The sequence below is a fragment of the Pseudophryne corroboree genome, chromosome 5 (assembly GCF_028390025.1).
Source record: "Pseudophryne corroboree isolate aPseCor3 chromosome 5, aPseCor3.hap2, whole genome shotgun sequence".
In the NCBI taxonomy this organism is placed as follows: domain Eukaryota; kingdom Metazoa; phylum Chordata; class Amphibia; order Anura; family Myobatrachidae; genus Pseudophryne; species Pseudophryne corroboree.
In genome coordinates, this window is record NC_086448.1 from 829018396 (window position 1) to 829032990 (window position 14595).

The following is a 14595-nucleotide window of genomic DNA, read 5'->3' on the forward strand; positions in this document are numbered from 1 at the left end:
TTGCATGGGTCGTCAGGGGCTCTAAAACGCCCGCTACCTCAAGCAGACCCAGATGTCGACACTGATACTGACACCAGTGTCGACGACGATGAGTCTAACCTGATGCCCACTAAGGCCATTCACTGCATGATTGAGGCAATGAAAGAGGTGTTACACATTTCTGATATAACTACAGGTACCACTAAAAAGGGTATTATGTTTGGAGAGAAAAAACTACCCGTAGTTTTTCCCCCATCAGATGAATTGAATGAAGTGTGTGAAGAAGCGTGGGCTTTCCCTGATAAAAAATTGGTAATTCCTAAGAAGCTACTAATGGCGTTCCCTTTCCCGCCAGAGGATAGGTCACGTTGGGAAACACCCCCTAGAGTGGATAAAGCGCTCACACGTTTGTCTAAAAAGGTGGCACTACCGTCTCCGGATATGGCCGCCCTCAAGGAACCTGCTGATAGAAAGCAGGAGGCGATCCTGAAGTCTGTATACACACACACAGGCATTATACTTAGGCCAGCTATTGCGTCAGCTTGGATGTGCAGTGCTGCCGCTGCGTGGTCAGATAAACTGTCAGAAAATATTGACACATTAGACAGAGACACGATCCTGTTAACCATAGACCATATAAAAGACTCAGTCTTATATATGAGAGATGCACAGAGGGAAATCTGCCGACTGGCATCTAAAGTAAGTGCATTGTCCATTTCTGCTAGGAGAGGCTTATGGACTCGCCAGTGGACAGGAGATGCAGATTCAAAAAAGCACATGGAAGTGTTGCCATATAAGGGTGAGGAATTATTTGGGGATGGTCTCTCGGACCTAGTTTCCACAGCAACGTCTGGGAAGTCAGCATTTTTACCCCATGTCCCCTCACAGCCTAAGAAGGCGCCGTTTTATCAGGTTCAGTCCTTTCGGACCCAGAAAAACAGGCGTGGAAAAGGCGGGTCCTTTCTGTCCAGAGGCAGAGGTAGGGGAAAAAGGCTGCAACAAACAGCAGGTTCCCAGGAGCAAAAGTCCTCCCCCGCTTCTTCTTCCAAGTCCGCCGCATGACGGTGGGGCTCCACAGGCGGAGCCAGGTACGGTGGGGGGTCTCCTCAAAAATTTCAGCGATCAGTGGGCTCGCTCACAGGTGGATCCCTGGATCCTGCAAATAGTATCTCAGGGGTACAAGCTGGAATTCGAGGCGTCCCCACCCCACCGGTTCCTAAAATCTGCCTTGCCGATTGCTCCCTCAGACAGGGAGGCGCTGCTAGCGGCAATTCACAAGCTGTATTCCCAGCAGGTGATAATCAAGGTACCCCTACTTCAACAAGGCCGGGTTTATTATTCCACACTATTTGTGGTACCGAAACCGGACGGTTCGGTGAGACCCATTCTAAATTTGAAATCCTTGAACATGTACATAAAAAAATTCAAGTTCAAGATGGAATCGCTCAGGGCGGTTATTGCAAACCTGGACGAGGGGGATTACATGGTATCCCTGGACATCAAGGATGCTTACTTGCATGTCCCCATTTACCATCCTCACCAGGAGTACCTCAGATTTGTGGTACAGGATTGCCATTACCAATTCCAGACGCTGCCGTTTGGACTCTCCACGGCACCGAGGGTATTTACCAAGGTTATGGCGGAAATGATGATACTCCTTCGAAGAAAGGGAGTTTTAATTATCCCGTACTTGGACGATCTCCTAATAAAAGCGAGGTCCAAGGAACAGTTGTTGGTGGGAGTAGCACTATCTCAGGAGGTGCTGCACCAGCACGGCTGGATTCTGAATATCCCAAAGTCACAGCTGGTTCCGACGACACGGCTACTGTTCCTGGGTATGATTCTGGATACAGTCCAGAAGAAAGTGTTTCTCCCGGAGGAGAAAGCCAGGGAGTTGTCATCTCTAGTCAGAGATCTCCTGAAACCAAAACAGGTATCAGTGCATCGCTGCACACGGGTCCTGGGAAAGATGGTGGCTTCTTACGAAGCAATTCCCTTCGGCAGGTTTCATGCCAGAATCTTTCAGTGGGACCTGTTGGACCAGTGGTCCGGATCGCATCTTCAGATGCATCGCTTAATAACCCTGTCTCCGAGAACCAGGGTGTCTTTACTGTGGTGGCTGCAGAGTGCCCATCTTCTAGAGGGCCGCAGGTTCGGCATACAGGACTGGGTCCTGGTGACCACGGATGCCAGCCTTCGAGGCTGGGGGGCAGTCATACAGGGAAGAAACTTCCAAGGACTATGGTCGAGTCAGGAGACTTCCCTTCACATAAATATTCTGGAACTAAGGGCCATCTACAATGCCCTAAGTCAAGCAAGATCCCTGCTCCTACACCAGCCGGTGCTGATCCAGTCAGACAACATCACGGCAGTCGCCCATGTAAATCGACAGGGCGGCACAAGAAGCAGGATGGCGATGGCAGAAGCCACAAGAATTCTCTGATGGGCAGAGAATCATGTACTAGCACTGTCAGCAGTGTTCATTCCGGGAGTGGACAACTGGGAAGCAGACTTCCTCAGCAGACACGACCTCCACCCGGGAGAGTGGGGACTTCATCCAGAAGTCTTCCAGATGCTGGTAAACCGTTGGGAAAAACCACAGGTGGACATGATGGCGTCCCGTCTCAACAAAAAGTTAAAAAGATACTGCGCCAGGTCAAGGGACCCTCAGGCGATAGCTGTGGACGCTCTAGTGACACCGTGGGTGTACCAGTCGGTTTATGTGTTCCCTCCTCTGCCTCTCATACCAAAGGTATTGAGAATAATAAGAAAGCGAGGAGTAAACACAATTCTCGTGGTTTCGGATTGGCCAAGACGAGCGTGGTACCCGGAACTTCAAGAGATGCTCTCAGAGGACCCGTGGCCTCTACCGCTCAGACAGGACCTGCTGCAGCAGGGGCCCTGTCTGTTCCAAGACTTACCGCGGCTGCGTTTGACGGCATGGCGGTTGAACGCCGGATCCTGAATGAAAAGGGTATTCCGGAAGAAGTCATTCCTACGCTTATTAAAGCCAGGAAAGATGTGACTGTACAGCATTATCACCGCATATGGCGGAAATATGTTGCTTGGTGTGAGGCCAAAAAGGCCCCAACAGAGGAATTTCAACTAGGTCGATTTCTGCATTTCCTACAAGCAGGAGTGACTATGGGCCTAAAATTAGGCTCCATTAAGGTACAGATCTCGGCTCTGTCGATTTTCTTCCAGAAAGAACTGGCTTCGCTACCTGAAGTTCAGACGTTTGTGAAAGGAGTGCTGCATATTCAGCCCCCATTTGTGCCTCCAGTGGCACCTTGGGATCTCCACGTGGTGTTGAGTTTCTTAAAATCACATTGGTTTGAGCCACTTAAAACCGTGGCTCTAAAATATCTCACGTGGAAAGTGGTCATGTTACTGGCCTTGGCTTCAGCCAGGCGTGTGTCGGAATTGGCGGCTTTGTCATGTAAAAGCCCTTATCTGATTTTCCATACGGATAGGGCAGAATTGAGGACTCGTCCCCAGTTTCTCCCTAAGGTGGTGTCAGCGTTTCACCTGAACCAGCCTATTGTGGTGCCTGCGGCTACTAAGGATTTGGAGGATTCCAAGTTGCTAGGCGTTGTCAGGGCCCTGCAAATATATGTTTCCAGGACGGCTGGAGTCAGAAAATCTGACTCGCTGTTTATCCTGTATGCACCCAACAAGCTGGGTGCTCCTGCTTCTAAGCAGTCTATTGCTCGCTGGATTTGTAGTACAATTCAGCTTGCACATTCTGTGGCAGGCCTGCCACAGCCAAAATCTGTAAATGCCCATTCCACAAGGAAAGTGGGCTCATCTTGGGCGGCTGCCCGAGGGGTCTCGGCTTTACAACTTTGCCGAGCAGCTACTTGGTCAGGGGCAAACACGTTTGCAAAATTCTACAAATTTGATACCCTGGCTGAGGAGGACCTGGAGTTCTCTCATTCGGTGCTACAGAGTCATCCGCACTCTCCCGCCCGTTTGGGAGCTTTGGTATAATCCCCATGGTCCTTACGGAGTTCCCAGCATCCACTAGGACGTCAGAGAAAATAAGAATTTACTCACCGGTAATTCTATTTCTCGTAGTCCGTAGTGGATGCTGGGCGCCCATCCCAAGTGCGGATTGTCTGCAATACTTGTAAATAGTTATTGTTAACTAAAGGGTTATTGTTGAGCCATCTGTTGAGAGGCTCAGTTGTTTTCATACTGTCAAACTGGATATAGTATCACGAGTTGTACGGTATGTTTGGTGTGGCTGGTAAGAGTCTTACCCGGGATTCTAAATCCTTCCTTATTATGTCTGCTCGTCCGGGCACAGTGTCCTAACTGAGGCTTGGAGGAGGGTCATAGTGGGAGGAGCCAGTGCACACCAGGTAGTCATAAATCTTTCTAGAGTGCCCAGCCTCCTTCGGAGCCCGCTATTCCCCATGGTCCTTACGGAGTTCCCAGCATCCACTACGGACTACGAGAAATAGAATTACCGGTGAGTAAATTTTTATTTTTTTTCGGGTCAGCGTGATCACTGCTTATCCATTTTCTTTCAAAAAGAATTGGCTTCTCTTCCTGAAGTACAGACATTTGTGAAGGGGGTGCTGCATATTCAGCCTCCTTTTATACCTCCGGTAGCGCCTTGGGATCTTAACGTGGTATTAAGTTTCCTCAAGTCTCCCTGGTTTGAACCACTCAAAACAGTGGAGTTGAAATATCTCACTTGGAAAGTGGTCATGTTGTTGGCCTTGGCTTCGGCAAGGCGGGTTTCGGAATTGGCGGCTTTATCACATAAAAGCCCCTACCTGATTTTTCACGTGGATAGGGCAGAGTTGAGGACACGTCCTCAATTTCTGCCTAAAGTGGTCTCCTCTTTTCATATGAACCAACCTATTGTCGTGCCTGTGGCTATGCGGGACTCCGAGTCCTTGGATGTGGTCAGGGCTTTGAAGATTTGTGACCAGAACAGCTAGGACCAGGAAGACTGAAGCTCTGTTTGTTCTGTATGCGGCCAATAAAGTTGGCGCCCCTGCTTCAAAGCAGACTATTGCTCGCTGGATCTGTAACACGATTCAGCAGGCTCATTCTACGGCAGGATTGCCATTGCCTAAATCGGTTAAGGCCCATTCCACTAGGAAGGTGGGCTCTTCTTGGGTGGCTGCCCGAGGGGTCTCGGCACTACAACTATGCCGAGCTGCTACTTGGTCGGGGTCAAACACCTTTGCAAAGTTCTATAAGTTTGATACACTGGCTGAGGAGGACCTCCTGTTTGCTCAATCGGTGCTGCAGAGTCATCCGCACTCTCCCGCCCGTTTGGGAGCTGTGGTATAATCCCCATGGTCCTTACGGAGTCCCCAGCATCCTCTAGGACGTTAGAGAAAATAAGATTTTACTTACCGGTAAATCTATTTCTCGTAGTCCGTAGAGGATGCTGGGCGCCCGTCCCAAGTGCGGACTTCTTCTGCAAGACTTGTATATAGTTATTGCTTACATAAGGGTTATGTTATAGTCTCATCGGTTTGAACCAAGACTATGTGGTTGTTCATGCTGTTAACTGGGTAGTTTATCACAGGTTATACGGTGTGATTGGTGTGGCTGGTATGAATCTTGCCCTTGGATTAACTAAAATCCTTTCCTCGTACTGTCCGTCTCCTCTGGGCACAGTTTCCCTAACTGAGGTCTGGAGGAGGGGCATGGAGGGAGGAGCCAGTGCACACCCGGAGTCCAAAGTCTTTCTTAAAGTGCCCTATCTCCTGCGGAGCCCGTCTATTCCCCATGGTCCTTACGGAATCCCCAGCATCCTCTACGGACTACGAGAAATAGATTTAACGGTAAGTAAAATCTTATTTTAAGGACATTACATCAAAGTTGGATCAGCCTGTAGTGTGTGTTTCCACTTTAAGTTTGAATGTGACTCCAAATCCAGACCTCCATGGGTTAATTTGATTTCCATTGATAATTTTTGTGTGATTTTGTTGTCAGCACATTCAACTATGTAAAGAACAAAGTATTTAATAAGAATATTTCATTCATTCAGATCTAGGATGTGTTATTTTAGTGTTCCCTTTATTTTTTTGAGCAGTGTATATTCATTTTATTTTTTTATACTGTGCAGCACTTTTAGGCAGGTGTGGGGGAAAATGCTGCAAAGCACGAATGCTTTCAAAAATAGACGTTTGGTAGTTTTTTATAATTTAACAAAATGCAAAGTGAATGAAGAGAAGAGAAATCTAAATCCAATCATTGGGGTCAATTCTATTCAGCGACAGTTGAATAGCGCCGGGAGTTAGCTCCCGGCACTATTCAATACAGCGCCAAGTGACACCAATTGTCTGTAATTTTCTCCTCTCACCCCCGGGGGATGAGAGGAAATCCGACAAAAGTGCTGACGTGCAACAGAATCGCGGCGTGGAGTTATGTCTGAGAATGCCCGTTCTGACAATTCAACCTGTCAAGTCGGCCAGAACGGGCCTTTGCTGACTTAACATGAGCTGAATTGAATAGCGATGGGAGCTAACGCCCGATGCTATTCAACTGTTGCTGAATAGAATTGACCCCATTGTTTGATGTGACCAGCCTTTTGCCTTCAAAACGGCATCCATTCTTCTAGGTACACTTGCACACAGTTTTTGAAGGTTCTTGGCAGGGAGATTGTTCCAAACATCTTAAGCTGGGTACACACAACGCTATATTTGAAATGATATCGCTCCCCCCCCCCTTTTGAGCAGTATCATTTGTAATATCGCCCAGTGTGTGGGCACTATGGGGTATATGCAATTCCGGGCGAATTGCGGCAATTTTTCGCCCATTTTTTAATTCGACCGTCTAATTCCGGCAGGTGGGTGCCGGAATTCGACATATTCAATAAAAAACGGATTCGACAGTCCCGCTGTCGAAAAACGTCTGATTTGACGGTTTTTGATTAGATTTTTAAAAATGTTTTTAAAAAAAAACCTGTAAAAAACCCGAAAAAAAATTGCGTGGGGTCCCCCCTCCTAAGCATAACCAGCCTCGGGCTCTTTGAGCCGGTCCTGGTTGCCAAAATAGGAGAAAAAAATTACAGGAGATCCCCCGTATTTTAACAACCAGCACCGGGCTCTGCGCCTGGTCCTGGTGCAAAAAATACGGGGGACAAAGAGTAGGGGTCCCCCGTATTTTTTGTACCAGCACCGGGCTCCACTAGCTGGACAGATAATGCCACAGCCGGGGGTCACTTTTATACAGCGCCCTGCAGCCGTGGCATTAAATATCCAACTAGTCACCCTGGAGGAGTGGGGACCCCTTCAATCAAGGGGTCGCCCCCCCCTCCCCCAGCCACCCAAGGGCCAGGGGTGAAGCCCGAGGTTATCTCTCCCCCCTCCCCCCCCCCAATCCAAGGGCTGCGGATGGGGGGCTGATAGCCTTGAGTAAAATGTAAGAATATTGTTTTTTGCAGAAGAACTACAAGTCCCAGCAAGTTCTCGTACCCGTTGGTAGTAACATTTTTTTGTAATGAACCCTCCACAATAGTATCTCACAAATGGATCAAAAGTGCTTGTGCAGCAAATAGACGTGGAGAATTCAGAATTCTCCACATGTCTGTTTGCTGCACAAGCAGTTTTGATCCATTTGTGAGATACTGTTGTGGAGGGTTCATTACCAAAAAAATATTTGTTCTAATTCTGGTTATACACTCAGGAGAACTTTGGCAAGTTCTATCTGAATCTTTCTGGATGTAAGAGTTTTCTTCATCTATTCAGGTGTTTTTAAGGACTTTTTTTTTTTTAATACACATTTTCCATCATGGTAGCCGATGGTCCTCATCAAATTTACTGAATCTTATTAAGATGCCTCCCTTTTGAGATTATAAAATTTCTCCAGGTCGTGATAGACCAGTTGCATTTATAATCGCAATTTCTGCTTCGGGATACACTGGGCTCCACAAGTCTGGACAATGGGGTGTAGATTAGGATCTTGATCTGAGGCACCAACAGGCTCAAAGCTTTGACTGTTCCCAGAATGCACAGCGCCGCCTCCTATATCACCCCGCCTCCCAGCACAGGAGCTCAGTTTGTCAGTTGGTGCTGCAGTAAGCAGGCACTGAACAGAGGGGCTGCTCCAAGCAGCCCTGAGAAAAGCTTTTTATGAGGTAAAAAGTGAAGACTTCAATGGCAGCAGCAGTGGTAAATGTCTTCTGACATTCACTGCTGCAGCTCCAGCTCTCCCTAGCGGCGCTGTACACTCCCGAGCCCTGGTTGCCGGGTACCTACAGAGGAGGCTCCGGTTTTCTTCATGTTAGACACACACGGCTGGGGCTCTCCCTGATCGCGTGGCCGCACTTCGGGAGGTGGTAAGTGGGTCCCGCTCGCGATCCGGCGCGGTCAGTGGGAGGCGGGCCGTGAGCGCTGGCGGTGGACACAGGCGATCCCACTAGATCACCAGGGCATGGGCGCAGGTCAGGTTTTCTCTTAAAACCAATTTTAATATCGCCCACAGTACCCGGTGGTTTTGCCAGCAAGGGGGATAAGGCTTAGACCTGAAGCCCCAGGGCGCCATTTCCCGCAAGTGTTCCCACCCTGGAGCTGCATCTCTGTCTTTTCCTCACTCCCTGTCAGTGTCTGCGGCGCCATTATCTCTCAGCTTCACTGTTCCTGGGACTGCTTGGGCAAATCCTCCTATGTAAAGCCGCCTGGTTGTCAGCGCTGTGCCTTTACATGACACTTAAGTATTCTACCTGCCTTTTTAGTCAATGTTAAACCCCTTTTCCACTAGCTGCTTAAAACACGGGTAAATGTGCGGGGGCGCGCATTTACCCGTGTTTTTCCCTTGTGGAAACGGGTCCCCCGGCAAATTCCCGGCTCAAGTGATCTGGGAATCCTACCCTGGTAGCTAGCCGGGTTGAACACGTGTTCAACCCGGCTAGCTGTCTAGTGTGAACAGGAGCCGTGTCGAGGCGACACGGCTCCCATTCACAGTGCATAGGGAGGGCGGTGCTGGGAGATCATGTGATCTGCCGCGTCACTAGCGTCAGGCGACACGGCTGCGTCCCGTGCTACTCTAGTGGAAAAGGGGTATTAGTAAGAGAGTGCATTTAGTCAGGGTTTAGCTGTGTAAGCTAGTCCGGTGCAGTATTGTCTGTAATAACCTCTGCATTGTACAAACTGTGACTATTTGTGTGTGCATTTGATAGCTGAGTGGTGTCCATCTCGTGTCTTTCACTCAACTTGCTATCCCTATATTTCATAACCTGAGGGGGCTTGGTGCATCAGGTGTTATTTACCGTATATACTCGATTATAAGCCGACTTTTTTAGCACTTTTTTTTTGTGCTGAAAAAGCCATCTCGGCTTATACTCTAGTCCGCTTTAGGAGGGACACGGAGAGCACAGCGCGCAGCTCTCCTGTGTCCCTCCTGCGTCTTCGGCAGCAGCTGCGTCTGTGTGGTAAAGGAAGTGCACGAACCGGCACTTCCTTTAACACGCGCCGCTGCTGCCGAAGACGCAGGAGGGACACAGGAGAGCCGCGCGCTGTGCTCTCCGTGTCCCTCCTTCAGAAGACAGCGCGGGAGCAACGGAGGGTAAGTATCTAGCACTGTGGGGCATATCGGGCACACCTGGCACTGTGGGGCACACCTGGCACTATGAGGTCTGTGTACGGGTAGAGCTGCATTTCCCACCCTAGGCTTATACTCGAGTCAATAAGTTTTCCCAGGTTTTTGTGGTAAAATTAGGTGCCTCAGCTTATATTCGGGTCGACTTATACTCGAGTATATACGGTAATATAGGATTTTCACAGATACTGAATTACGTATTTTTCTCTGTGATTTAGTCACCATATCTCTCCTTTATCTCTGCTGGTGCTGACTACACTGCGCAGGGGTTTGGGTTTAGGGAAATAGTGCTGCTAATAATTGTACTGTGTTACCTCATACTGCAAGTTATATCATGTCTGCTTCTGAGGGTAACGGTTCTGGGGCTGAACACACTGCTGGTGTTGCTGAAGCCACAGGCACATATGAAGAGAATATAGCAGCTGTGGGCTCTGGTTCTGGGGGCTCCTTGCCCCCCAGTGGGACTGTGGCAACGGAGGCACATACTGACCTTCTGTGGGCCGCTTTTTCCACGCTTCTGCATACGCTAGTTCATAAACTAACACCCCCTATGGGACCCCCAATGCCGGTACAAACGTATGTGGTCCCTGCAGCTAACCCGCCATGGGCGGACGATTTATCTGCTCAATTAAAGAAGTTGAACCAGTCCCTGACTACTAAAAAGTCTGACCATCGCTCGCCTAAGTCCAAGAGGTCCTCTAAGCGAGCGCTCGTCTCCTCACAATCCACTGCTGTCACTGACACCTCGTCTGATGAAGACAGCACATACACTGACCCCACAGGTTCTGACTCGGATACGGCTGATGGGGAGGGTAGTTCACATGTGGATGTTCCTGATCTTTTGGAGGCTATTAAGTTAATTCTGCAGATTACGGATGATCCCGAGCCATCCGTTCCTCCTAAGAAACCAGATAGGTTCAAGCGTCAGAAGGTGATTAAACAAGTTTTACCTCACTCTGACCACCTAGTGGATATACGTCAGGAACCCTGGCAAAGCCCGGGTACGAAGTTTGTGCCTCAAAAGAAGATGCTGGCTCGCTATCCCCTCGCGCCAGAGCTGTCTAAGAATTGGGAAACGCCTCCTCCAGTAGACTCACATGTGGCTAGGATGGTGGTTTCCTCAGCTCTACCTGTCACTACCGTCACGTCTCTAAAAGAGTCTTCGGATAAACGTGTGAAGGGTTGTCTAAAAGCGATTTACACCCTCACGGGTGCTGCACAAAGGCCCACTATTGCAGCTACATGTGCGGCAGAGGCTATTGAAGCATGGGCCTTGGAGTTAGAGGCTGACATCTCCTCTGACCATGCTAGACAATGCTTGTCATAAATTGTCACAGCTTCTCGCTTTATTATAGAGGCTGCTTCTGATGCCGGTATCCTTGCAGCCAAGGCCTCTACTACGTCAGTCCTGGCTCGCAGGATATTGTGGCTGAGAATCCTGGTCTGTGGATCTGGACTCTAGAAGAACCCTGGAGGTACTCCCTTTCAAGGGGGATATTCTGTTTGGGGAGGACTTAAATAAGATAGTGGCTGACTTGGCTACTGCCAAAACTGCCTGTCTGCCTAATACAGCTCCTTCTGTGTCGAAGGCCAAAGGCACGTCCTTTCGCCCCTTTCGTCCTTCAGGTAAAGCAAAAGGTCAGGCGTACCATAAGCAGGCCCGCACTTCCAAACCTGGTAAGCCGAAGCCCAAAAGAGCCTGGGCTGTCCGTCAGCCAGCAGCCAAGACCGATAAGCCTGCCGCATGACAGGGCGGGCCACCCCCTGGGGGATCCCAGGGTGGGGGGCCGGCTTCTAGGGTATACCCAGGAATGGTTGAAGACCACTTCAGATGCCTGGGTACGGGAAGTCGTCACTCGAGGTTACGCCATAGCCTTCAAAAACGGACCCCCTCATCGATTTTACCAGACAGACATCTCGTCGGACCAGACAAAGGCAAACACTCTGCATTCGGTGGTACAGACCCTCCTGGATACAGGAGTCGTAGTACAGGTGCCTCTTGCTCAGAGGGGCCGGGGGTACTATTCTCCGCTGTTTCTAGTCCCGAAACCGAATGGGTCCTCCTGGCCCATTCTCCACCTCAAGGCACTGAACAAGTTTGTGAAGGTTTCCAAGTTCCGCATGGAAACCCTTCGCTCTATAGTTCTGGCCTTGGAACCTGGGGACTACATGGTCTCCCTGGACATACAGGATGCTTACCTGCATATTCCTATAGCAGCGTCACATCAGCAATACCTGAGGTTTGCTATTGGCAACCTCCATTACCAGTTTCGGGCTTTACCTTTTGGGTTGATATGGCATTAGCCGCTGACACTTCTCTTGTCGTGAGAGTGTGGTGTATGTGGCTACTAACCGTTGTCGTCTCTCTTCCTGCTACTGCATTGGGCTGGTTAACTAAACTGAGCTCCTGTGCCGGGAGGCGGGGTGATATAGGAGGTGGCGCTATGCATTCTGGGAACAGTCAAAGCTTTGAGCCTGTTGGTGCCTCGGATCCAGATCCTACTCTATACCCCATTGTCCAGACTTGTGGAGCCCAGTGTATCTCGCAGAAAGAGTTTTAACAAGGGTAAGTTCTTACCATAAAACTCGTTTTGTGTATCTGGTCCTGCTTTTATTATTATTACCCCTGATGAAGTCGATTAGACCAAACGCGTAGGGTCTGTCAGTCATGAGTTTGCAATCCAGTCTGTGAGGATTCTCCCTCTTTTTTGAGCTCACACCTGGTTAAGGTGAGGGAGGATCTATTTTACCATCACCAGGATCTATTTTACTCACTGATTTATGTATTTTATTGTTGTACAATTTTATATTTTGTATGTTTTAAATCTGTGATTAAACCATAAATTGGTACTAATTGGCCTTTTGGCCGTCTGTCTGGGTGATCTTTTGGTGAAGGGTTTCTCGTCTTAGGACCCCGGATAATAATTGCCATAAGAATTCTCCAACTAGTAATCCATACCAGCTGGGATCTTGTTTGGAAGAATTTGAGAAAACCGCATTCGATCAATATAGCGCAATTGGGAATTGTGTGTTTATTCTATGTATTTTTGAGATTTGTCAACAGAGATCTCTCCTGTAGTGTCGCTCCTGCTGCCGGGCGCAAGATAAGAATACTGTTGAGAGAGATGGATAGAGAGAGAATTTTATGAGTTTAGTGGGTCAGTCTCTACTCCGTACAGCGCGGCTCCCCCCTCAATCTGGATTTGTCTGTTTTGCGGTCAGTCTCCCTGATGTGCTGTTATACACTGATTAGACTAGGGTATATAACCTCATGAACACACTATATATGCTCCTGGTTCTCATTGTGTATGAAGCCCCCTAATGAGCATGTCAGCTGAAGGCCTGATGGCGTTTTAAAAATGGGTTTATTAATTTTATTGATGAGCGAGATTGGAGTACTGACTATTTATAAGGCAGTCGGTTGAATTTGGTTGCTAATTTCTCTTAACATACCGGCATGTATAACCAAAGCCAGGGCAACATGTAAGATCCTGCCTTCCTGTCCCAACAGATACCTGCCATTACACCTATAACTATAGGCTGGCGCCACACTGTATTCTGCAACAAAATCCCATTCCCTGGTATCTCCATTAGGACCCTGCACCAGGATCAGTACGAGATCCCGGCGGCGATCGCAGCATGTACCCTCGCGGGCTCGCTGCGCTCTCCATGCTTCGGGCCCCGGTGGCGTGGACCACCACCCAAAAGGGGGCTAACCAGCCGGCGATCGGGACTCTGACCACCAGTATTTCAGCTGGTGTCGGTATTCCGGCTTTGAATCCCGTCAGGCAGTCAATTGACTGCCTCCCCCTGCACCCGAGTCATTACCCTCCATGCAGATACACCACATGTTGACTTGTTTCAGGTGACAGTTCCGAGTTTATCTTCTCAGTAACTTAAAACACTCACTTTAGAATATACGAATCTACATTTAAAAATGACTCCATGTCCTGCAATATCCCAGACTGCACACACACGGTTCCACCTGCTGCAGAATCTCCCTTTCAGTACACCATAGACCCTCCCACGCTGCGTCACACGGATGTGGTCTCCTGGAGCACACAGTGCCACCTACCTGCACATCCCAGGACTCGCAGACATGACACATGGGAACTGCTCTGCATTTTATTATAGCTCAGTGACAAGTGCGCAGGACATACAAGTGAGAAAAGGAATGTATGCTATAGAGATTAAATGTCTGATTATTCCTCTTATGGAGACCATTTATTAGATGTGGGATTTTAGTGTGCATAAGCTGAATGGGAAATACAGTGATACTGAGTAGGTTTTGCACCCCTTAATGCTGCTGCTTTTTCTCTACAGGTTTTTCTTGACATATCTTGATACCGTCACATTACCAACATGGGGAATATGTTTGCCAACCTCTTCAAGGGCCTTTTTGGGAAGAAGGAGATGCGTATACTCATGGTTGGGCTGGATGCAGCCGGCAAAACCACTATTTTATACAAGCTGAAGCTGGGGGAAATAGTCACTACAATCCCTACAATAGGTGAGTGCCTGCGGCAGTAGCTCTATGTCCATCGCTACTCAGTATCCTCTGTTTTATACACCGTCTATTTCTTTCTCCCAGGTTTTAATGTTGAGACGGTAGAATATAAGAACATCAGTTTCACGGTCTGGGACGTGGGCGGTCAGGACAAGATCAGACCCCTCTGGCGTCACTACTTCCAGAACACACAAGGTGAGAGACGCTGACAGGTCCGTAGCTTTGCAGGAGGCTGTGCTCTCTCTCATGGTAACTGTCTCCGCTCTCCCTGCAGGCAGCGCTGATAGTTGGTAACATGTATTCCAGGGGTGGGGAACCTGCGGCCCTCCAGCTGTTTTTGAACTACACATGCCAGCATGCCCTGCTACAGTTTTGCTATTTGGCCATGCTAAAACTGTTGCAGAGCATGCTGGGATGTGTAGTTCATCAGCAGCTGGAGAGCTGCAGGTTCCCCACCCCTGACGTAATCATTGGGAGGGGAGTTTTTCATTTCGGTGTTGTGCAGTACTCTTGTCTGACCACTTGGCATCGTACCTTTCTTT

At 48.9% G+C, this 14595-nt stretch overlaps 1 protein-coding gene across 1 annotated transcript in view; it reads left to right on the plus strand.

Annotated features, from left to right (window-relative positions):
• The window catches only part of ARF1 (ADP ribosylation factor 1), a 44596-nt gene that overhangs the window by 26622 nt on the left and 3379 nt on the right, over window positions 1–14595 (plus strand). Inside the window, exons 2-3 of the mRNA XM_063924530.1 lie at window positions 13870–14056; window positions 14138–14248. Coding sequence (XP_063780600.1) covers window positions 13909–14056; window positions 14138–14248 — 259 coding nt within the window. The 5' untranslated portion in view covers window positions 13870–13908. The remainder of the gene's footprint in view (window positions 1–13869; window positions 14057–14137; window positions 14249–14595) is intronic.